The sequence below is a fragment of the Sinocyclocheilus anshuiensis genome, unplaced genomic scaffold, assembly GCF_001515605.1.
Source record: "Sinocyclocheilus anshuiensis isolate Anshui unplaced genomic scaffold, SAMN03320099.WGS_v1.1 scaffold821, whole genome shotgun sequence".
NCBI classification, from domain to species: Eukaryota; Metazoa; Chordata; class Actinopteri; order Cypriniformes; family Cyprinidae; genus Sinocyclocheilus; species Sinocyclocheilus anshuiensis.
The window spans coordinates 92,727-117,566 of record NW_015558606.1 but is presented as its reverse complement, the minus strand read 5'-3'; the positions used below and the strand labels follow the sequence as shown (position 1 = coordinate 117,566).

The following is a 24,840-nucleotide window of genomic DNA, read 5'->3' as shown; positions in this document are numbered from 1 at the left end:
TTTATACTTTATTCATCAATTAGTTTACTGTACAATTAAGATTTAGTCATTACAATACACTGTGGTGTGAAGATGCTGCAGTAGGTCTTCTGATGAAATGTGCCATGGGACACTCTGGTCATGGAGCAGTGCCAACAGAGTAGATTAATGCTGGGTTTCAGTGTATATGCTGCTGACACCTGTTTGTCTGTATTTGATTTTTGCTGACAGGTACATGCTGAGCGTGCAAAGCTGAGCCATGCTGGATCCAAGCCCTCCCTCACCGAGAGCAGTCACTCACTCCCTCAGATAGCCATGAACAGCTGCAAGTACAATGGAGGAGTGGTAAGGCCACTGGGCAGCCTGGCAGCGTCACGACGCAACCTAGCAGAGCATGACTCTGAGACCCAGCCGCTCCAGACTCTTCACAGCTCCGGCCTGGAAGTGGTTGTCTCTAAGGGCGGTGGCGAGGACCCCAGCGAGGCGTCCAATGAGAGCCTGGTCCGAGAGAGTGGCAATGCACCACAGAAAAAAAATAAAGATATTGGCTACAAGTTGGGCCACAGGAGGGCACTTTTTGAGAAGCGCAAGCGGCTTAGTGACTATGCCCTGATTTTCGGTATGTTTGGGATCGTTGTCATGGTAACAGAGACTGAACTGTCTTGGGGGGTTTACACTAAGGTAGGTGCTTCCTTTTTTTTTGCATTTTTCATACAAATGCACAAAATATGCTCATGATAAGCAGTGGGATCCAAAAGTTTGAAAATTAAATTCTTGGATTAAAAATGTTAGTTATACTTTATTTGGTAACACTTTATTTTACAGTGTCATTGTTACACAGATTACATGTACTTACTATAACAGTAAATTATGCACAATTACATGCAATAACCCTAAACCAAGCGTTATTCTTAACCCTACATGTTGTTAATTAATATTACTCAGTACTTAAATATACAGTTGCACTGTAACAAGGACAGCATAAAATAAAGTGTAAAGGTCCGTTCACACCAAGGATGATAACTATAGACAACTATATTAGCGTCCACACCAGCGGACGCTATCGTCTGTTTAATCCAAGCACACGCTCGTCTGCCGCTTTAAATTCTCGAGCTCGTTGTCAATGTTGGGCTGTCAATGTTTTTATCGTTCATCAGCTGGAAAAAATTGTTCTGAAAGTGATTCCAACGATATCGTTTCTCTGTGCCTTTATCGTTATAGCTGTGGTGTGGACTCTGCTATTCTTTAATATTGAGAATGATTTTTAGAACTATATATTTATCGCTATCTTTATAGTTATCGTCCTTGGTGTGAACAGGCCTTAACTCTTTTATTTTAAAGTGTCCTTGTAACAGTGTAATTATACAATTAAGTATCGAGTATTAATTAAATATATATTAAATATAAAATTTAGTGTTAGTTCTGTGTAATTATGAATAATTTAGTGTTATTACTATAAGTAACAAGGACACTGTAAAATAAAGTGTTACCAAAATATCATTTAAATAAAATAAAAAAAACAGAAATAAAAAAATAAATATCTATAATAAAGAAATGTTATAATATAAAATAAATACTATTCTTTTTACTATTCTTTTATTCTATTTGTTTTTTTTTTCATAATGTCAGAGAAGGACTGTTTAACAGACCTCACAGTTTGCTCATTACAAAAGTAGATAATTCATATAATAAAAACATAAAATTTGTGCTTTATTTAACAATTAATTGTTTACTGTACAATTAAGATTTATTAATTGGGATACACTGGTGTGTACAGTAGGTCTTCTGATGAAATGTGCCAAAATTAATAAGCAATTTTCTGCACTATTTCTAGGTCACTACTACATTTGTAAATTTAAAAAAGTGAAAAAAATTAGTAAATTTTTTGACACTGATCAGCTTGAATGCTGCTGTCAAAAAAACAAAAGGGACAAACAGAAAAACTGAAATTCGTGATCATTTTCAATTTAACTTTCCACTCAACGGTGATTAACTAATGATTAGATGGGCTAAACCAACACAAAGGGAAGAAACCACAACAAACAGTCCACAGGGGCGTTACAAAATTATTATACTGATAATATAATTTGTAATAAATAAATATTAATATTAATAATTTTTATTAATATTTTTTAACTAGTGGTGGTCTCAGTCTTTTGGACCCCACTGTTCTTCACAAACTGTTTCATATCCTTTGGCATATAAAGGCTGCATTATAGCACATACAGACGTCACATTAATATTTGTCCTCTTAATCGCCTTGATCTACTTTGGGATGTAGCTCTTCTCATGTCCTTACTGTTTTGTAGTCTTTCTCACAAGCAGTACTGGAGGTCTTAGAGAGCTTAAATACTTTAAACTTTGAGGTAGGCCTATGTTACAGACAACTCCCAAAGCAATTCTTTATGCAGGGTCCACAAAATGAGGTGTTTGGTTCTGTGACCACTCAGTTCCCTTGAGATGTGGATTTTGTAATGCTTGTGCTATTTCTAGCCTTGTGGGAGAGAACTGCTACACTGCTACTGTCACATTCAGCTGAAATAACCGAATTATCACATGGCTTGATCTTGCATGAAAAATAGAAATAAGAAAAGCAAGGAACAATGGCATGTGAATGTCAGCAGGTGGCTTGATCTTGCATGAAAAATAGAAATAAGAAAAGCAAGGAACAATGGCATGTGAATGTCATCAGGAAAGAAAGGCACTCCAGATGTGTTTGTTAGGAGTCTGACCTTCAAAAAAAAAAAAACCTTGCGGTGACCAACAGGTACATTAATTAGTTTACTATGTAATTTGTCACTCGGGAAATTTATAACAATTTCAGACCTAATTTTTTTCGTAGCGGGACCATTGGGACCTGGGGTTAAATTAGAAGGGGTAAGGGAGAGGGGAGTCTAATTTCACTGTTAAAATTAAATCTTTTAATTGCTTTTCTGTGGTTATATAAATTATGCACACTTTGCTGAGTTTCTCAAACTGGCAGAAAATTTTGATTTGGGAATCTTTGCATACAGATAGCCTGTTTTGTGCCTACAATGACAAAAAAGTAAGGTAAAAAACAAAAATGAAACAAAAAATAAAGGCAAAATTTTAAGCGCAACATCATAAAATACAGGGTTATTGACTATTGCCTGATGGCTTAAATTGGCATTTGAACTACATTTACCTTACCATTTATTACCTCTTACTCCAGTCTGTATGAAACATGCTGATCTGTAATCCAACAAATAATCTGTTGTACAACACTAACATTTCAACCAACAAGTCCCTCACCCCCACCAACACATTTAAACTGAGATGACAGGACATTCAATGACAATGTATGTCATAGGGAGTTTATAAAGAGAGTAAACCTTATATCAAACATAATGAGATGTTTTGGTTCCCAATTGCATGAGGTTCATTTGTTGCCATGGGGAATATTATGGAAAGTGATTTTTTTGTTCCTGACACAGTGGGGATTAACTCCTCCAGGATGAAGCACTGCAGTGTATTGTGACGCAGATGGTTTAGACAGCGTCTATTCATACAAAAATGTATCATTTAGTAAGCATGATTTTATAACTTTAGCAGAAGCTGCAAGATTGTGTGCTGTGTTTGTTCATACTAATGGTGTGTTTCATTTCTCTTGTTGCAGGAATCTTCATATTCATTTGCACTGAAATGCCTTATCAGCCTTTCCACTGTTATTTTGCTTGGTCTTATAATAATGTACCACGCTCGGGAAATACAGGTTAGTTCTTGAGTATCAAGAATAAAAATTTGATTGTCTAGTATTTTAATGATCTATTAATGCTAATTTTAAGGTGAAATGTGTCATTTATGTGTGATGAAGATCAACGGACAGAATTCAAAAATATTTTCGAGCAGGTTTTTCTAAACACTCCCACTCCAGCAGTTTCATATTGATCAGCATTGCTGCTTTATTAAGGGTTTGTCCATTCCCAGCATGCGTTGCAGCATGACTACATTTGGCTGTTACTGTTATATAATTATTGTTTTGCTGTTTGCTGATGGTTTTTATGCTGTTGTTGTTGATTTTGTTATTATTGAGGTTTATGTGTGAAGTGCTGAGATCTATGTGCTTATACAAATATAAAGGTAATATACAGAAAACTATCACTGACTTAAAATGAAAACTGATTTTTTTAAACAATAAATATTAATAGAAACTATATATAAGAATAGAAACATGGCAGATTAAAATTTTGCTAATTTAACTTTGTTAAAGCTGAAATGCATTGTTGCTGTAACGGGGCTGACGAGACGTGAGACGTGTCTAGACTCATGATAATAAACTGTGACTTGATTTGATTCGTGACGATCAACTGTGCCTAGACTCGACTCAGGAAGATCAACTGTGACTAGACTCGACTCATGACGATCAGTTGTGACTAACAGTTTGTGTAGTGCGAGAGTCAATGTAATGGAAAGGGTGACCTCTGGTGGTGAATAAACGGAAGTCCATGGACCGAATTCGTGACAGTTGCCTTGACCAATGTTATTTTATTATCATTGATATGCTGTTATAGCTTTCATTAATATTAATACGGTGTTTTTATTTTTAGGCTATATCTTCAGTTTTCGTTTAAATTTTAGTTAAAGTTTTAGTTATTTTGTTGTGTGTTTTTGTCATTTTAATAATTTTTTCATTTATATATTGAATTAGTTTTATTTCAATTTTAGTTATTTTAGTACATCAAATTAAACTAAATGAAACTGAGAAATGTTGTCTTGGCAACTAGCTGAAATCAAATATGTTTAAGTTTTTTATATTTTATTTTATTTCAGTTAAGGTTTATTTTATTTCATGCAATGACATTTTTACGTTTTTTTTGTTAGCTGTAATAACCCTGGTCGTTACGAGTTTATTGGCTAAACAAGATTTTTGCATTTAGCGATCAATACAATTCAAATAGGCAAAATGAAGTAGTCAGACACAACTGAAAAATCTTAATCAATCATGTTGCTTTATTTGTTTTTGTTCTGTTGTTGTTGGTTTTTTTAACAGCTCCTTTTTTTACAGTGAGTGTTTACACTTTTTGAGGGAATCAATCAGGCTGGTTTGATAGCTTTCTGTATGTACTAAGTTAGAATACAAGAAGATTTTTACCATCAAAAAAATTACACACTTCACCTTTAAGGCATCACCTGACATTACTTCCACAGCAGAACTCTTTTCTTGAGTTGAGTTTCTCTTAACTGCTCTGCTAAATACACCCTGTTCTTCACCTGCTCCCCACAGCTGTTCATGGTGGACAATGGGGCGGATGACTGGAGGATAGCCATGACATATGAGCGCATCTTCTTCATTGTCCTGGAGCTGCTGGTGTGTGCCATTCACCCAATCCCGGGCCAGTACGTGTTCACATGGACGGCCCGGCTGGCTTTCACCTACGTGCCCTCCGTGGCAGACGCCGACGTAGACATCATCCTTTCCATCCCCATGTTCCTCCGCCTCTACCTGATTGGCCGGGTCATGCTCCTTCACAGCAAGCTCTTCACCGATGCATCCTCACGCAGTATAGGTGCCCTCAACAAGATCAACTTTAACACGCGCTTCGTCATGAAGACCCTTATGACCATCTGCCCGGGCACCGTGCTGCTGGTCTTCAGCATCTCCTCCTGGATCATCGCGGCCTGGACCGTTCGGGTCTGTGAGAGGTATGGCACCACAGCGATTGTGATTCCGAGCTACACAGCTATACCCCTCCCCTCCACTCGTTCTCTCTCTCTCTCGCTCTCTTTTTCTGTCTTTCGCTCTCCTCTCTGCATCTCCCACTCACTCATTCCCTCCAGGAGCATCTCCAACAGTCTCACGCTGCCTGTATGAAGAGCTTTTCTCCCATCAGCTCTGCAATTGCACCACAAATCCCAGTCCATGTTTTGTAAGCTGTATCAGCAATTGTTAAATAATTCATGACTGCCTAATTGTTTGTTTGCGGAATGGTTTGCTTTGGTAATCTTGAGGAGCCCCGAGGATACCCACTTCAAAAACTGCATCATCATGATCTCATCCCATGAGGCAGTGTAGATTTCGACATATTAAGGCACATTAGGAAATGGACATACAGAGCCTTGTTGGGCTAAAGCAGCACTGTGATGGATGGGTTAGATTCAAAAGACAGTGATCATTAACTGTTTTATCTGTACTCTGTCTTTACCATTCCTGCCTGCGTTACCTGCTTCTCCTTACCTTTACCTCTCCAACACATGCCTTGTATCACGATCAATTTAACCAGAATTAAACATAATTCATTCATTCAATTCTATGCAGAAACTTCAAGCCCCATTCACACTGTCAGCAACTCGCAATGTCAAACCAGCCTAAATTTATTCGATTTCAGTGAGAGTTGCCAATCTCCAGTGATACGACCACATTGAGAAATGTTTATTCTATGCAGACACGAATGAGGTGATGCAATGTGGCAACAACTAATAGGAGTACAGTGGAGTTTCACTTGATCCATCTCCCGTGAGATACTGTAGGCAAGATGTTAATGTTACCGTGAGCAATTTGATTCATACACTGATAATTGTTTGTCTTGTTAATTGTATGATGCATTTATGAACTGCGGCAATTATATACAAACATTTACCTAAATAAATGTTTAGCAGAAAGAAAACTGGCTATACATTTCATTTGTGATAAGATTTTCAAAAGCTATGGCCAGTTATGCAGCTCACCAATAATATGACACAGCGAATATTAGCGGCGAAGAGTAGCCTATAAAATGCTGTCAGTGTGAACGGGGCACTACAAATTTAGTATGAATATATAATAGAGCTGAGTAAAAAGTTGTGATTTTCAGATTACTTGCGATCTTCATTTGAACAAATTCTTAAAAATTCTTTATAGATCTTTTACTGTAAGCTACGACAAAGGAAGTCATATTTTACCAGAGTTTGCAGAGAATTTGATACTTTCAAAAGGTGTGTATCATGAGTTGGACTGCAATAATCTACAAATTACTTTTTTAAACAAATAAAAAAAAAAATATCGAAATTGAACCAAACTGGGAAATATGTATTGACACCTAGCCCTAATATACAACAATTGTCTCTTTCCATCTACACTCTTAAAAATAAAGGTCCCAAAAGGGGGTTTTCGTAGTGATGCCATAGAAGAACCATTTTGGGAACCTTTCTGTGAACAGCTCTTAAAAGAACCATTTTTTTTATTAGTGTGAAATATATTTCCATATATTCAACTGTCCATATATTCAATGGACAGTTTGCATGAATGTTAAACGTTCTAGATGGAACTATCATCGCCAGTAAAGAACCTTTGTTTTTTTAAGAGTGTAAGGCAAACAAAAAAATGCTTTGCCAAAGAAAAGATATGACAAGAAGAGGTGTCAGTAACTCTCATCTCTGTGGCAGAAAGATGGTTCGCTTCTGAAAGGTTGTTCACAAAAGCAGCAGTCTCTGGCAATATTTCACTTTTGTGGGTTTATAAGAGACTGATGATAATGTAATGAAGAGTTTGGAGTGGTAAACGAGGTGAAGGTTTTGATGTTACACCATACCACTACCCAGCACTCTGCACCCCAGTCTCATCGGCTGCAATGCACGGCACAATGCTGCCCACACTCTGGTTTTTTTCTTGCGTGAGTAATTTGCGTTGCATATGCGTGCCTGTATAAACGTATGGGAAGAGGTTTCGTGTGTGTGTTTGTGACTATAATTCACTGTTGTACTTTCTATTTCCCCTCTATGCTGCTCCATAGGGATGCCATGTGAGTCCTCGTTCTCTAGCCGTGGAAAACCTATCATTGTTCATTGAGCTGGTGCCACTGCTGCTCTAAGAGGGGGGAGGGGGTGGGATTCGGCAGCTCTGGATGAAAAATAAAAACTCCAATAGATTCATTTATTGATAAAAACAAAGGAAAAAACCATGTGTGAATGTGGCACCATCCGCAAAAGAGAAGTTTGTTGATAGCAAATGGACTAATGGTCTCGAAAGCTATGATTTGTGCAGCACTGTGAATCAAGCGTCTCTTTCTAAAGTGCTCAAGAGTAGGAGGGAGGAGGAGGAGGAGGGAGTTTGTGTTAAAATGGAGCAGCTCCTTCAAATCACCTTTACAAACAGGCCTGAGGGCAACTCTTTTTTTTCCCGATTATTCCTTCAGCAGCTGTTATTGAACTGTAATACGCCCCAGCACAAAAGAGAGCTTCATAAATACCTGTGAAACAAACCTTTATATTTAAACTGATACGTGTGCTTTTCTTTGCATCTTTATAGTATAGGTTGCTGTAACGGTCAGGTCACATGTTTGTTGCATGTGTATTTATCTTAAACCTTTTTGGTTACCAGACAGAAAATGTGTGTAAGCAGTTGAACAACGCTTATAGATGACAATTTGAGCACAAAAAGGTGGAATGTTGCTGTCCATTCTAGTACAGTCTCCTCAGAGACGAGAGAAAGCAAGGTTTTAGGATGCTATATTACTGGGTGCCCACTTCTGGTAAACTATGAAACAGCATGGTAGTCTTCATGTTTACTGCTTTGCCGTCATTCAAAAGAGGCGCTCGTTTCTCCAAAGTGCTGCTAAATTGGGCCTTTTACTGCACTATTTTCTTTTCTCTAAGCACACTGGCCAGCCCAAAGGGCAGAACGGTGTGAGACTGGACGAGCACGGAGTCCGTCTGGAATGGGAGGGACGGGAAAATGAAGGAAGGGCTGGGACATTGCAGGAGCATTGCTGCTATTTGCAACGTTGGCTTATCATTCACACTTGAGTTCATGTACCTCCTGTTCATCGCTTCACATCTCTCGGTCCTGTTTCCGCCCCCACCCTGCCCACTTTTCCCTGAATATTCTGCATGACTCAGGCAGTTTCCTTCTCTTAGGCCCTTTCCCCAAATGTACGTATAATTCCATGCATCATTCCTTCTTTATCTCCTTCTCAAATACGTTTTCTTGTAGCTGAAAGTTTGATAACAGAAAAGCAAGATATGACTTGATAGAAATAGAGCATTTGCAGGCTATTGAGAAGGTATATTATAATATGATACCTTCGATTTTGTCAAGATGCTTCACAGTATCTCCATGTATGCTGTCTTTGGTGCACACAGTTACTGCAGTGTTGTTTTAAGGATGGAAATCAGAAGTTGAGTAAAAACCAGCTCGCTAACAGCATATGCTCAATTAAAGACCTGCTAGAAGGACTGTTTCTACAAAACGTGTCCTGATGACTGTGTTTTACTTGTGCCCAAAGCATGTTACCTTCCTCCAGAGAACTGGAATATTGTGTCTGAACCTTGCCTGGTTTTATTGTCACACTGAAGCCTCTAACATGCAGTGTGAGCTGAAAATAAAGTCAACTATGTAAGGGGATGGGGGGATAAACTATGGGATTATATGTGGTGGCATTGCCACTGTGTGACACTTTTAGTTAACATTAGGGATGCACAATATATCAGTACCATATTGGCTATGAACTGATATTAGTGTTGTTGTTTTTTTCAAATTAATTTATATCAAGCTACATTAAATAATTAATTGTGCATACTCATTTCCCCTATTTGAAATTTTAGATTTTGCACAATATATCGGTACCATATAAACCGATATTAGTGTTTTTTATTTGTTTATTTGTATCAGGCTATATTGACTATTCAATTGTGCATACTAATTTCCTCTATTTGTATTTTTAGATTATGCACAATATATTGGTTATTAACCGATATTAGTGCTTTTTAAATTTATTCTGCTATATTGAATATTTAGTTGTGCTTATTAATTTGCTGTATTTGTAGATTTCGCACAATATATCAGGGCTGTATTGGTTATCAACCGATGTTAGTGTTTTTAAAAAAAAATTATTTATTTATTTGTATCAGGCTATATTGAATATTTAATTGTACATAATCATTTCCCCTCTTTTTTATTTTTAGATTTCCATCATCTAATGCTCACTTAAAGTTAATCTTTAAAAAAACTAATAAATTAATTACAACATTTTAAGTTGTTTTTGTTTTAATTTATACAAAATAGTACAAACATTTATTTAAATTTATTTCTAATTGTATTTATTTAAGTTTTTATTGACCATAACACGAAAATAATTATCCGCTTATCAGGAATGACCAGAATTTTGTACATCCCTAGTTAACATGGGTGAAAATGTTATATTTGCTCCATCATTGCATCCTCTAACCATGCTGCAGAGTTTGAGCCATTAAAGGAACGACATTGCTGGGTTCTGTGAGTTTTGCTACTAAACAACCATCTGTAGAGGTTTTATGGGAAATTGGGATATGACTGGGGTATGTGGGGAAACACTTTTTTTCAGATAGACTTCTTGATCTAAGTTGAAGGTGGTGCCAGCTCTTCTCCATTTTATGCTAGTATTGCATACAGTATATTGAGAGCTTTAGAAGGCCAGTATGTAGCTTTTTTACTTTCGATTACCAGCAGTGAGGGAAATGGTAATGCACTGCTACACTGTCAAAGCAAAGGCAAGCTAATGATGAAGACAGTGTGCATAGTCATGATCAGACCCGCATTGCATATTCATGTTCATGTGTGCAAACAGACAGACCTCACAGGATATGACCTCTTCTAAAAATTGTGCCATGTGAATTGTCAGAGTCTAACGGGCTTCTAAGAACAAGTTTATGGTTGAGATAATTGTAGAATGCAAGTCTGATGTAAAAGAGTCTTTACCAGAGTTCTTTGAGAGAAAAATCTGGTATGCCGAGGACTTGTTCTACCTCTGAGATCTGACACCAGCTTCAAAAAAGATCAGTTGAAAATGACTGAACCTATATCAGAATGGTTTGTGCCAGCACTGTGCGTTGTTTCACAATGGTGATGTAGCACATGGGCAAATATCTTAATTTTATGAGAATCATCCCTCACTAGAACAAATTTTATTAACCTGCATATACCTGAATGAATTTTTGAAAAATGATCAAGTGTAAACTAAAAGCTATTTTTTGTTCTCATTCAATATGTTGGTCAGTTTTATTATAGGGTTTGTATCTTGCTCTCAATATACTGGCTTATACAGCATGCAGGATGTGGATTTCTTCTCTAAAATGCCTGCATGGTAACTATGCTTTTCGCATGTGAAAATGGGGCTCTCCCATTACATTAAACAATAAAAAACAATTTCAACACTCTTGCTCTTAGAGCATGACCGCAGAGTTGAATTGTGAAATAGACAGGCGCAATTGATAGCAGCATGACCTCTCTTGTGTTTTGAGTATGCTGTCTTAGAGGGGACGTTTACGAACTTTTAACTTTTTTTATTGCAATATAAATGTGTTTGATTAGAAATGATTCGGTGTTGAAACAATTATTAACATTGTGAATCATTTGCGTTCTGTCCGGCTACTCAATATGACTGTTGAAGAGCCTGGGTCTTGTTCTGTTATTCCTCATCAGAAGTCTTCCCATATTGTATTAAATGCAGATAAATGTCTTCTGACCTGTGCTTAGCTCCTCCTCGACAGGCTGGGAAAGGTCAACCTCCTGCAGATATGTGAATGAGCTGCTAGCAATAGTCTAGTCTGGGGACCACGATTTAGGCCATTTGTATTTGTCTCCAAGGAGTTTTAAACTTTTTTTTTTTTAGTTTTTAGCTGAATTGGATCATCTTTTCACTGACTTGTGGACTGGATTTCACAGTCGAGTATTGTTGATTTGCAAAGTGAAAACTGATGCTTTATTTGACCACTTGTGTTAGTTGTTTAATTTCCTATTGGAAAATACATAATAATTAGAATTTTGAAGGATATCAAATATATTTAGCTATTTATATATTTTTAATCATTTACAAATGTATTTATTTATTTTTATTATTATTATATTTTCACTTTAAGGATATTGAAGCAGAACATTTTGCATTTTGTTTTGTGTCTGGGAAGGTACAAAACACATTAGCATGTAAATATTTAAATAATACTAAATCTTATCCGTTAAGGTATTTGGTAAGTTTTTCTGTCACTTTGTGTTTTTTTCTTCTTCTTATTACTAGAAAAACTGTCATCAAAGACCTGATGTTGATTTAATTTGACCAAATTCTACATATATTTTACATATATTTCACCAGAAATGTTTGAAAATGTTTTGTCATAATTAAACATTAAGCCTTGTTTTCCACAGCCTGATCAAGGTTCTCTGCCTATTCTGTTCTTACTATTCTAGGTATCATGACAAACAGGAAGTCACTAGTAACTTTCTTGGAGCTATGTGGCTAATTTCCATAACTTTCCTATCAATTGGCTATGGAGATATGGTTCCTCATACCTACTGTGGGAAAGGGGTCTGTCTGCTCACAGGAATCATGGTATGTCTTTAAAATGGAATTACAACATTTCAAATAGAATTTAGGTTACATTTGTGAAATTAACATGATTTTTGTCACATTTTGAATATTTATATATATGTTGAAAATAGATACTATTCATCATCTCTTCTTGTAGGGAGCTGGTTGCACTGCACTTGTAGTCGCAGTGGTAGCCAGAAAGTTAGAATTGACAAAAGCTGAGAAACACGTCCACAATTTCATGATGGACACCCAACTTTGTAAACGAGTAAGTGACTGAACTTTATTTTGCAAACTTGGGAAAGAACTAGCCATTTGTGTTAAGTACAGTATTTATTAGAAAAGAATATGTATCATTTTTTAACCAAAAATGGTTATGTTGTTTTTAACTTTCCTTCTCTGGAAAATACATAATTTCTATGGCTAATGGTCATGTATTGTTCTTTTTCCTAAATACTTCATTATTTTCATCTGTGAGTAATGTTTCTTTTTCATAATTTTCGCCCAGGTAAAGAACACAGCTGCCAATGTACTCAGGGAAACATGGCTCATCTACAAACACACCAAGTTAGTAAAGAAGATAGATCATGCCAAAGTGCGCAAACATCAGCGCAAGTTCTTGCAGGCCATTCACCAGTAAGCACAATGTTTCCACACTTCAGCATTTTTGCATGTTATGTTTTTGATGATAGTGAACTGCAGTTATGATTAATCATCCCTTGAACAGTAACGTTTATCAAATCGAAAGATTATGATTAAAAGTTAACATATGGTTATTTTGTGAATATATATTTTCAATGGATGTTCAACTGTATGTTTACGCTAATTCAAGAAACTACTGTTTCATGTTTTGAACGCTTTGGGTTTGTCTCTTTTTTTAAGGAACTGTCGTATATTTTCTAAAGTCATGTTGAATTAGAAGGGGCAGGTATTTGATAATCCAAGTTCCCAAAATCACTGATCCCCATAATTGTATGATACGTTCTTGTCAATCAAGTGTCGAAGAGATTAGCAATGAGTTCTGAACTTTTCAGGAGAATCTGTCAGCATGTTGTTGTTTGTAATGTGATGCTTGTCCTTCTCCCCTTTCCTCCTCAAACCCTTACCTTGTGGTTATGGTTAGTGCAGTGTAATGGCTCACATGTTGTGTATATGTTGTGGTTTCTAAACTTGAACTGTGTTTTGTCTTCGTTCTGCTCTATCACTGCAGAGCTCAGAAGTAAGTTTTGTCCTCTGTGTTTTTCTCCCCACATCCTCCTGTCTCTGTTTCATATGCATGGAGTTGGAAGCTGAATGCTGATTTTGGTTACCTATAATGCTTCTCTCCATTCTAAATCTAGAATGTAAAAGATGCAACATTATTTAATGCTGTATGGTTTTATGTAACCTTCTGAAGGAGAAGCATCTTTGGAACTGTTGATTTGTTCATTTGCACCGAATCCATTATTCAAAAGTAAATCTCTGTATTAACTTGCATTGATAGCCCCACCTTGTGTGTCCAGAGGAAAAATAAGCTCAGTATGTCGGACAAGATATTCAGGACATTCATAAACACACTTGACTTAAATTAAATAGTCTTGCAATTAACCTCTATTAACTCTATAAAACGTGTTCAGGTGATGCCGTGTTCTCTTCGAGATTTAGGGTCATCCAGGGCTTTGATGCAAGATGATATAGAGTTTTTGCATTAGAAAGAATGCTGGCCATGTCCTGCATCTCCAGATTTTTATTTTGGATACTCCCAAATAAATCCATTAAGGTTGAAAAGAAAAAAAACAAAAGCTACATTTTTCAAATCTTGGCATTTGCCAACGAATGACAAATCGGAGCGGAGGACTCGCATTCTTTTAATTACGACACTTAACTGGCAGGATATTAAGGCAGCCTTTCTTACAATGTCTCCTCATGGTCAGAGTCATCCCTGTACTCTTTCATAGTTGCTATGGCACAAATAATTAAAAAAAAATTCATTAACACATTCTTTTAAAATTTTGTTCAGAACCAAGCCCACAGCAAGCAATGCCATTCTCACAAGCATTTTCAGCGGTGTCACATATACCTCTACCTCAGCTGTTTGCCACTTCCTTTGACCTCATTCACAAACGAGGCTCTCGGATGGCTTTTTTTGTGAATGGTTGACGCGTGCCTGCAGGGGCAAAAGGAGATGTGTCATGTTTGAACGTTAAGTTAAGAGTTTTCTCTTCTTTACATTTCATAGATTGGGTTTGCATGTCTGGTATGGCAAACAAGACTGTGAATGCTTGCATGTAGGCCACTCTCTCTCTATCCCTCATCCTTATCAAGTCTTCCTGACAGGAATCTGTTACTCTTCCCTAACGTCCACCTCCTCCCAACCCCCCATCCCTCCATAACCCTGCCTCCTCCCAGGCTCCGCAGTGTGAAAATGGAGCAGAGGAAACTCAATGACCAGGCCAACACTCTGGTGGACTTGGCGAAGGTATATGTTAAAGGCTTTATACTGTGCATGTAACCACAGGATCATTTCAGCTGCAGCGGAATATTTGGTCTGGTAAATGTGGAACAAAGAAATGACAAACGAGTTTTGAATTTTTTTAAATTATTTTCTATTTCTGTTTTATTTTCAGTTGGTCTTTTAATTTAGTTGTTTTCTTCTATCAATGTTTTATTTTAATTTAAACATTTTTTTGTTTTAGTGTTTTAGAGATCCCAACATGTGCTAACATAGTGTTGTTTCTATGTAGTGGCATTTTCATGTTAAATGCAGGTTGTTTGTAGAGACTTAAAGCTTTAAAATGTAACATTAAAAATGTAACTAAAGTATTTTAGTTCAGTAGTTTTAATTTTATGTCAGTTAATGAAATAGTTGTGCTAGTCGACCAGATAGCTTAGGATTAAAACAGCTGTGGTCAAAAGTTTACATATACTTCACAGATTCTGCAAAATATGAATCATTTTAACTAAATAAGAGAGATCATTAAAAATACAGTCCATTGTACTAGATCGAATCCCTCACAATCTTCAAGAAACAACTGAAAACTCATCTCTTCCGTGAGCATCTGACTGCCTCCTAAAAAAAAAAAATCTATGCCTTCACTTTTTCTATTATTATCCTTTACCTCTTCCTGTCCTAGCTTTTACTGTTTTGAACAATGACTGAAACCTTGTTTAACAGGCACTTCTTGTGTTTATTGCCATCTTATGATAAATCGCTTGTTGTATTCCTCAACTGTAAGTTGCTTTGGATAAAAGCATCTGCCAAAATGAATAAATGTAAATTTAATGTAAATGTAAATGTAGATAATAGCTGAAATTATAAAAAAAATTACCCCTTTCAAAAGTTTACTTGCTCTTGATTTTTAATGCTGTGTGTTGTTACCACAATCCATTTTTGTTTTTGTTTTTTTACTTTATTTAATAGTTGTTCATGAGTCTATTGTTTGTCCTGAGCAGTTAAACTGCCTACCGAAATCCTCAAGGTCTTTGCTTTCCCAGCATCTTATGTATACTCGAACCCTTTCCAACAATGACTGTATAGTTTTTGAGAGCCATCATTTTATGCTGAGGACAACTGAGGGACTCATACACAACTATTACAAAAGGTGCAAACCTTAATTGATGTTAATAAAAAAAGCAGCAAAGTACATTAAGAGTTTGGGGGGTGAAAACTTTGTGAACACAATGATCAAGGTAAATTGTATACATTTTTTTTTCTTGGGAACAAGTTTTGTAGCTTCTGAAGGGCAATACTAATCTATCTTTGAACAAAATAAGATTTATGAAATGGATGGATTTATTGATTGATTGAATTCGATCTCACTCTTTTTTTTCTGCGTACTCTTCCAGACTCAAAATGTGATGTACGACCTGGTGTCAGAGCTGCAGGAACGCAGTGAGGAGCTGGACAAGCGTATTGGCACGTTGGAAGACAAGCTGGACGCAGTCACCGGCAGCCTGCAGGCTCTGCCCTGTCTGATCTCCCAAGCCATAACTCAGCAGCAGCAGGACCTCCTGGATGGCTTCGTGCACCGCTTCTGCCCTGCTTCGCTGGGCTCGGAACGCTCCTGGACCCCTTCCAGACGGCGGCGCTCGCCCTCCACTGCCCCGCACACTTCCTCCGACAGCGGCTAACGCGGGCCTGGACCTGCTCGCTGCTTCCAAAGGTCTCAGACTTATTCACGTAAGATGATCAAGCCGAGATTGAGGACTCGTGTTAATAAGTAGAGAAGAATTATCAAAAATAGTAGATATATGGTTTATGTTTAGCCATTGTATGGCTGTTCAAGTTAGCTTTTTTGTAAAGCCCTCATATATTTACAAGACTGAGTTCAGGAAGCTGGAGTGAGTCCAGGAAACTGGTCCTTCATACTGCGAGATCACGGGATCCACGGAAAGGTGGGCCCAAGCAATGCCTGCCAGAGTGAACCAACGCAGACCACAAAGGAGCGACACACCCACATAGAAGAGATTCACTGGTCCTGTAAGACACCTGTGCCAGGATGAGCACTGAGAACACGTCGGGGTGCTTTGAGATCACTTCAGCATTTAGCTGGAGACGCAGGAGCACATGACCTTACTACTGAGTAGAATAATGCAGGAATGCCAACCTTAAGGATTCCGTTCCCTTGCTCCGTTAAGGGAAATTGGGTGCAACTAACCTTTTTTAGTTACATATTGGCATGTTATTTTTTTCAGTGCCTGAATGTATAGATTGTGGAGGGTTGTCCATTTACAAATTTTGGAGCGAGTTTTTGTACAATGTTAACACAAGCATTGCATTCCTTTTTCAGATACATTCCTCTTGAAGACATTTAACTTGTCTGTCTTAACAAATACCATTAACTCTGTCGTAGTCTTCTCTTATTTTCTGAAGCCTTTCAATACTTCCACCAGTTAGGGAAGGAAAAGATGGAAGGAGGTAAGGACAGGAAGGAAGGAAGGAAAAAAGGAAAGAAATATTGGAAGGAAGAAAATAAAAGAAGGAATAGTTTCTACTCAAGCTGGTAACACTTTCATTTTAACAAAATCTGAGCTTCCAGAAATGTTCACATTACCGAGAGGCTGCGTTTTTGAATCTGAAATGACAGCACAGAGTGCTAAATGCTGTGGTAGGCACAAATGTATGACAGGACTGAGATTTAAACCTTGCATGTTTCAGTGCAATTGTGACGAATGGATTATGGATGGTTTTTTCAAATGTATGTGTGTGCTCTTTTGTTTTATTTCATTTATTTTTTACACAGAGATGCATTGGATAGTATTTTTAGAGTTGCAAATATAGCGGTGCAGTAATGTGGTAATGTATGTTTAATGCATTCCTTGTTCTACCTACAAATGAATTCCTCAACCAAGAGATTGGCGAATCAGTGAAAACTAGAATTAACACTAAACGAATCATTCTGTAATCATGAGAAGACCTTCTCTGAGAGAATACATCTGATAGAGCGGAAGGAGATGCTTATGGAAGACATTATTGTGGCTCACTTTTGCACTTTTCAGAACATACCGTTAAGGCAGCTTAGAGCTAAAATCTGTCTCTCCTGTTCACGTGTATTTTACTGACATCTATGGTTTTAAATAATCACATAACTTTAAAAGCAGCTGACAATGTTATGTGTTTGATGGTGTAATTGTCACAGATTTAGAACCAATGGTAAATGGCTGCAAACCATCTCACTGCAACTTGCTTTAGAAAAGTTTTATTTTTATTTTTTTTATTCATTTGAGTTAGTTTTCCTGATCTGAGACATTATTTTAATGATTAAAATATGATTTTTGTAATAAGATCAGGCAAAAATGGGGTAGTAATTATTTCTGCTTGATTTAATATTTATAAATTATTTTATTTAATTTTTGCCTATTTTTATTTTGCAAGACATTGGATTCCTAACCAAAGCCTATACCCTTATTAACTTAAAAACTAATATATTTTATACAGCTTATGACCACATAGAAATTAAGCTGCACACTCACTCAAAGACACAGACTTTGTGCACACTTCATGTGAGATTGAAGCTAAATTCCCCCAAAACACGTTTAATAATGCATGTTTGCTTTTTATGATTTGCTCGTAAAACATTTAAATTATTATTCAATTAGAAAAAGATTTCCATAGTTTAGCATTTGGCGGCTTGATCACAACTCCTATCCAACTTGTTTCAGTCTTGTCAATACTGTGTTTAGGTCTTACGTATTTCCAGTCCTCTGTTCTTGTGTACAAACGATGCCTAAAATTAGCAACCTTGCCAAACAATGATGACTACATTTAAACTGAAAACTTAAAAAATGGATAATTCTCACAGCTTTCATTGTCGAAATATGCTTGGCACTTCTAGCAGATTTGGATAAAACAGAGATCAAAGACGAACTGAGAAAGCCAGTCATAAAATTGAATTCCTAATGTAGACAAAAATAGAAGAACAGGCTGCTTTACTATTTAAGCTGCTGTTGATGATCAAAATCAAGTGCAATTTAGATCCTGGATAAAAATAATTTGATGTAAAATTGCATGACCATGACCCCTGTTCATGCCTTTCTCTCTCTTTCAGTCAACACAGTCTAAATGTTGTTACATACCAATTATAAAGTAAGACTCAGATGCCTTCTGATGTCAAACTGCGAGTAGATGGGACACCAAATCACTAAAGTGTTTTTTGTTATTGGACTACATGATTTTCTTTCTGATTTTTCCTAATTGCCTTTCTTTGTGAAATACCTGTGAATGATTATACAGAGAGATTAACTTGCATTTTGTATCCTCCCAGGTTGACTGTACATAAAGGCATGGGTTATCATGGTCTCGTATGTTGAGATCCTCTTATTTTGTTTACATAGAGATAGCCCAAGAAGCTACAGTGTGGACAAAATCTGCCCATGTTTCAGATAATAAATATCAAATTCTTGAGAATACACTGTGGCACTGTGATATTGGATGAGCATGTGTTCAAATGAGGATGAAAACTTCTTGATGTGTTTGATGTGCTGTTGAAGGAGGCAGACCTAGATCCTTAAGTGTGAGAATGTTGCACAGGGACATCTTTGAGGCAATCCCAGAAGAGTGAAGAAAATGGGCCACATTAAGCTGGTAATGACAGCATGTGAGAGTAAGAGATATGCCCATTAACAGTGGAGCTGACCTCATAAACATTTAATTGAAGAGGAATGAAGATAAACCACAGTTAGCTATCTTGGGACAAAATGACCCTTGGGACATTTTCCAAGGTGAATTCAGACACACATCATTGACAGAACACAGACACATGACGACCATTGAAATTTATCACAGATTTATGTAATCACAGCTGAATACCATATAAAGTATTCTGGTAATTTGCAGTTCCTCAGATCACCACACAGGTGTCCATAAGTTCCAACAAGTAGCTGAAATGACTGTCGACAGACTGTTCTCCAGTAACCCTGTTATGAAGGCTTTGAGACAGTTGAAATATGTATTGGAGCTCACTGAGCACATGATAAGACATTTAAGGGACCCTAAATATAGGCTGACTAGAGGTTATCCACAGGATTTCACCAGTGTGGCAATTTGTGGAACCTAATGTAGTGTCTTTTCATTTTTCATTTTTTTTTCAACTATTGAATTAATTTAACTGAATTTAAACGATTCAATGACAATGGCCATTATATTCATATGGAATTACCAAGATTTTACCAATTCAAATATTCAAGATGTGAATTATAATGTATAATGCATAATGTTTGATTATTAACATAATGAGTATTTCTCTCTTATATTAGGTTTTCATCTAAAGTTTTTGAGGCTGAATTTACTAGAGAAATAAACGTGAAATCAGTACTCATCTATTGAAATATTCATTATTTTACACACAGCACAGGAGCTATGCTAGTCAATACTCATCTACTGCCCTCTAGTGATTAGAAGCCGAATAACAGAATGAGGCTCGATGGCTGCATCTTACAAGGAGTAAAGAATATTAGTTAATGAATTCTGATGCAGTTACATGATTCCAGTGAAATAAAATGAGCAGTTTTGGGTAGTTTCCTTTGAAGGTTTTAGGAATGTTATCAAGCACAGTTTCTGGTGGGGAAATATTGGCTGCAGGTACTTGAATGCCAGTTTGTGTCCGTCACCAGACTCACTGAGCCTCTGCTGGTTTAATGTTTAATCTCTGCTCTGGCTTCCTGCTACAGCGCCACTCTGACTCACTTTTATCAGTGTTGTTTTTACTATGTGAAGCCATTTTAGCACAGCCATACTCGCTAACAGCGAACCAGTCTATTCTGACAGCAAGGTGAGGGTTTTTATGTTTGTCATGGTGCTATTCATGTATTCAGGGCTGATGATTATGATATGTTTTACAGAACAGATGCTTAGAAGAGCAAAGTTCAGCTTCATTTTAGTTGATGATTGGAAACTGTTGTGTATACATTATGACTGTACTTGATGCACTTTAAAAACAAATACAACTTTTAACCATACCTGCTGAAAAGATTAATCCAGATTTAGTTAGCTGTTAGACCAATGGGATTTTTAGCTTCCAAAACACAACACAGGCTTGGCAACCAACTACGCTGATCTTATCAGCAGGGACATGAAATTATGATGTCTTGTTTTCTTATGAATTTTGAATACTTTTGAGAAATGGGAAGTGATCAAACAAAACATATTTTTGTGTTTAATTCTTAGTTTGCCTGATATTGTTCTCTAAGATTACTGTGTACAGCTACTAGACCCTGATTTCCTCACTAGCTACAGAAAAATGACGGACCTCGGCAGACTATATTCGGATAATGTCTCATCCTCACAAAGTGAAAATTTCAACAGAGCATATTCAGAGGAGGATCCTTCAGAAATTCACAATGATGACAATACTGAGGACTCTAGCTACTCCCCTTATAAACAGAGCTGTTCAGCCAAGCAGAAGGACAACAAGGAAGCCGAGAAGATGAAAAAAAGTGCCTTTCTTAAATCTTGGACTGGTCTGTTTAAGAAATGGAAGAAAACTGATTCTGAATCGCATTCCACAACCTCAGGGGGACTTAAAATACTACCCAACGGCACAAGATGTAGTCTGCCTGTTTCTCCATTGCTGGACAGAAAACATTGGGATGCTATTACTGGTGACCTCAAGTATGACACTCTTGAATCCGAACTGACCAGTATCCATCCGGCAGAGTACTATGCTGAGAAGCTAGAGGTATACCAGTTAAAATACTCTAACCTGAAGTCTTGGCCGGGCCTTTTAAGACTACTTGCTGGCCTTCAACTTGTGTTTGGTGGGATGGTTTTTGCCTGTGTATGTGCGTATATTCAGAGAGACAGTGAGTGGTCCAACTATTACAGACCAAATTATGGGTTCGCTGGTGCACAAGGTTACCGTTACAATGGCCCCCTGACAGCCTTTGTGTTGGTCATTGTTGGACTCTCATGGATACTGACCGTTATCCTGCTGGCTTTGAGACTAACAATGTATTACAGAACGATCCTGCTGGATTCCAAATGGTGGCCTCTTACTGAGGCTGTTATGAATCTAGTCCTTTCGCTGCTTTACATGGCAGTAGGTATCGTCTATGTGAATGATCTGAATCGTGGTGGGCTTTGCTTCATGACAGTCGGCATCAACCCAATCCTGTCTAATCTGTGTCATGTTGAGGGGGATCAGATGGCTGGGACTGCGTTTATATTCATTAACATGGTCATGTACTTGATAAGCTTCCTGGTGTGCCTTAAAATGTGGAAGCATGAAGCTGCCCGCCGTCACAGGGAGGCCATGACAAGCCAGCTGAACAGCCAGGTAAATGCACATTTTACATGAGCTCCCAAAAGTTTGGGGTCAGAAAGGTTTTTTTCTAAGAAATTAATACTTTTATTTAGCAAGGGCGCCTTAAATTGATCAAAATTGACAGTAAAGACATTTCTAATGTTACAAACGATTTCTGTTCCAAATCAGTGCTGCTCTTTTGAACTTTCTATTCATCGAAGAATCCTGACAAAAGGGGTTCCACAAACATTTTAAGCAGCACAATTATTTTCAACATTGATAATAACAATTTTTTGAGCACCAAATCAGCATATTAGGCTGATTTCTGAAGACAATGAAAATTCAGCTTTGAATTTATTCCTAAATTGCTTAATTTAGGAATAAATTAAATGTTAATGATATTTCATAATATCAGAAAGAATCAGAATCAGAATCAGAATTTCAGAGCTTTATTGCCAGGTATGTTTACACATACGAGGAATTTGTTTTTGTGACATAAGCTTCCACAGTGTAACAGAATGACAGTGACAGAACAAAAAACACAGATAATAAAAAAAATGTAAAAAAAAATTAAAAAAATTGAACAAGTAAATAAGGAATAAAAATATATAAATTGACAATTGTATGTGCAGGTATATTACAATAGACAGTTTTGTATGTACAGGTATATTATGTGCAAATTTGAGGTGTAGACCGAGTATGAGTGTTAGATAAATAAGTGTATAGTGTGGTGTCGTCTGCAAACTTCAGGAGCTTGACAGAGGGGTCTTTAGATGTGCAGTCGTTGGTGTAGAGGGAGAAGAGCAGTGGTGAGAGAACACAACCCTGAGGAGCTCCAGTGCTGATTATGTGTATAATAATCAGCACGGGTGCTGGATGTGTATTTTCCCAGCCTCTTTCCCAGGTGCTGCCTGTCTGTCAGGAAGCTGTTGATCCACTGACAGACGGAGGTGGGCACGGAGAGCTGAGTTAGTTTGGGCAGGAGGAGGTTTGGGATGATAGTGTTAAAGGCCGAGCTGAAGTCCACGAACAGGATCCTCACATAAGTCCCTGGTCTGTCTAGATGTTGCAGAACATAATGCAGTCCCATGTTGACTGCATCGTCCACAGACCTCTTTGCTCTGTAGGCAAACTGAAGAGGATCCAGCAAGGGTCCATTAATGTCCTTCAGGTGGGCCAGCACCAGTTTATTGTTGTGTTATATACACAGTATATACAGTAATGCATTATTACTATTATAATAATACAGCCTAGCTGAGCATAAGTGACTGTCAAAAATAAAATATCTTACTGCCCCCAAACTTTTGAAAGGTAGTGTGTATATTTCATTAATTAGAATATGAAAAGAGTCTTTTGTTCTTAACTTCATAAAAAAATTTATAATAGTGATCACAGGGTTTTTGCTTCACTTTTAACTACAAACAACACTAATGAAATTCCCAGTTTCCACAAAATTCTCACTGTTGTTATCAAGTTGTACTAATTGCAATGGCTGTTATCTTTCAGTTACAGCAGCAGACTCTGAAATCCACATCCAATATGGGCAGCTCCTCGACTAGATCCAAGAAAATTTCATTCAAAGATGAAATGGATCAATGCACTGTGAATGAGATCATGCTGGCTTATGTCTCAGAGAGAGCTGAAGAACGAAAGATTTTAACTGGAGCTATTCCAGTGGGACACATTCCTAAACCCAGAGTCGTCGCTGATTATATTATGTTAGTATAATTCATGGTTTATTTCTGGTCTAACAACAATAAATGATATATTTAGGCCACACAAATGTAACAGGTGTTGGTTATATTCAGTTGGTATTAACCCATTTAAGCCCCTTGAAGGATCTAGACAGGCTCTTTTTCCATCTGTTAATATTTTAGGTGACTATAGATGGTGTAAAACCAATTGGTCTACATGTAGACAACCTTAGAAAGGGCTTTTGACAACTTGATGGATAATGTGTCATGTGGTGTTGTTTGATTCATGTTGCTATTTCTGGGTGTTTACTTTGAAATGCACCTAACTGGTGGGCAAAACCCCCTGTTATCTCAATCCTTGGTCATCTTTACATGAAAAATACAGTTAAACATTGCAATAGAACCACACAGCAGGTCCATATAAAATAACAAATTGCAAAAAAAAGGATGTTAATGAGGTAAATATAAGATGAACATGAGATGGGCTTGAGAAATAAAATTATGTTAAGAATAATATAAATAGATTAGGTGTCAATATTGAAGAAAAATATGAAATGGCACAAAATTAAAAGATTTTATTTTATTTTTTTACAGAAAATATCCTGAAATTCATTCTGTAGAGGACAGAGAGCAATACAAAGCAGTCTTTAATGACCAATACCTGGAGTACAAGGAACTGCACAGGGAGATCACAGCCACTTTAATAAAGTTTCAGGAATTAGACAGCATGATGAGCCAACTCATCAATAACAGGAGAAGCCCTGAGGTGAGACATGATATTGGAGTCATTTACAGTATTTTGCCTCTGTATTACTTTTTATTAGACTATTCAAACAAGTTGTTTCAATTGTTTTTGGTTGTTTTATTTAGGATAGCAAGAGAATCATAGACTTAGTGAAAACATATGATCAAAAAAAGAATGTAAGTCTTGACTTTATACTGCTACAAAACCTGAGATACAAGAGATTAATTTTTTTTATGTTTTATGTTTTTTTTTAAACTTCTTATGTGCTTCCTCAAGGATCCACACTTTCTGGAGAAGAAGGAACGGTGTGAATATCTGAAAGCAAAACTAAGCCACATAAAGATGAGGATTCATGATTTTGATAGAAACTTCACTGTGAAGGACAGCAATTACTAAAAAAAAAAAAATGAATTGTATAATTATTA

General features: G+C 37.0%; 2 protein-coding genes across 5 annotated transcripts in view; both read left to right on the top strand.

The window, feature by feature from the left end:
* kcnn1a (potassium intermediate/small conductance calcium-activated channel, subfamily N, member 1a) overlaps positions 1–17,936 on the top strand; it is a 30,934-nt gene extending 12,998 nt beyond the window's left edge. The window contains exons 3-12 of the mRNA XM_016476052.1: positions 503–660; positions 3,617–3,712; positions 5,225–5,643; positions 7,710–7,718; positions 12,137–12,278; positions 12,415–12,525; positions 12,766–12,893; positions 13,468–13,476; positions 14,646–14,715; positions 16,083–17,936. Of these exons, the coding sequence (XP_016331538.1) occupies positions 503–660; positions 3,617–3,712; positions 5,225–5,643; positions 7,710–7,718; positions 12,137–12,278; positions 12,415–12,525; positions 12,766–12,893; positions 13,468–13,476; positions 14,646–14,715; positions 16,083–16,367 (1,427 nt within the window). The 3' untranslated portion in view covers positions 16,368–17,936. The remainder of the gene's footprint in view (positions 1–502; positions 661–3,616; positions 3,713–5,224; positions 5,644–7,709; positions 7,719–12,136; positions 12,279–12,414; positions 12,526–12,765; positions 12,894–13,467; positions 13,477–14,645; positions 14,716–16,082) is intronic.
* A 2,490-nt stretch (positions 17,937–20,426) lies between these two features.
* Positions 20,427–24,812, top strand: LOC107680247 (MARVEL domain-containing protein 2-like). Of its 4 annotated transcripts, none has more exons than XM_016476056.1 (6): positions 20,427–20,506; positions 20,939–22,009; positions 23,489–23,694; positions 24,265–24,436; positions 24,541–24,591; positions 24,692–24,812. In XM_016476056.1, the coding sequence occupies exons 2-6, from the start codon at positions 20,975–20,977 to the stop codon at positions 24,809–24,811; spliced, it is 1,584 nt and encodes a 527-aa protein (XP_016331542.1). In that variant the 5' UTR covers positions 20,427–20,506; positions 20,939–20,974; the 3' UTR covers position 24,812. The 4 variants fall into 4 exon arrangements, with proteins under 4 accessions (XP_016331542.1, XP_016331539.1, XP_016331541.1 ...); XM_016476053.1 differs by having other exon boundaries at positions 23,483–23,694; XM_016476055.1 differs by having other exon boundaries at positions 20,925–22,009; positions 23,483–23,694.
* The last annotated feature ends 28 nt before the right edge of the window (positions 24,813–24,840 follow it).

What these genes read in the sequence shown, in the direction of transcription:
- LOC107680247 (XM_016476053.1), top strand. Translation starts at nt 20,975, where the DNA reads ATGACGGACCTCGGCAGACTATATTCGGATAATGTCTCATCCTCACAA. An exon ending in GTCGTCGCTGATTATATTAT is followed by an intron (nt 23,695 to 24,264) that starts GTTAGTATAATT and finishes ATTTTTTTACAG; the next exon opens with AAAATATCCTGAAATTCATT. An exon ending in ATAACAGGAGAAGCCCTGAG is followed by an intron (nt 24,437 to 24,540) that starts GTGAGACATGAT and finishes TGTTTTATTTAG; the next exon opens with GATAGCAAGAGAATCATAGA.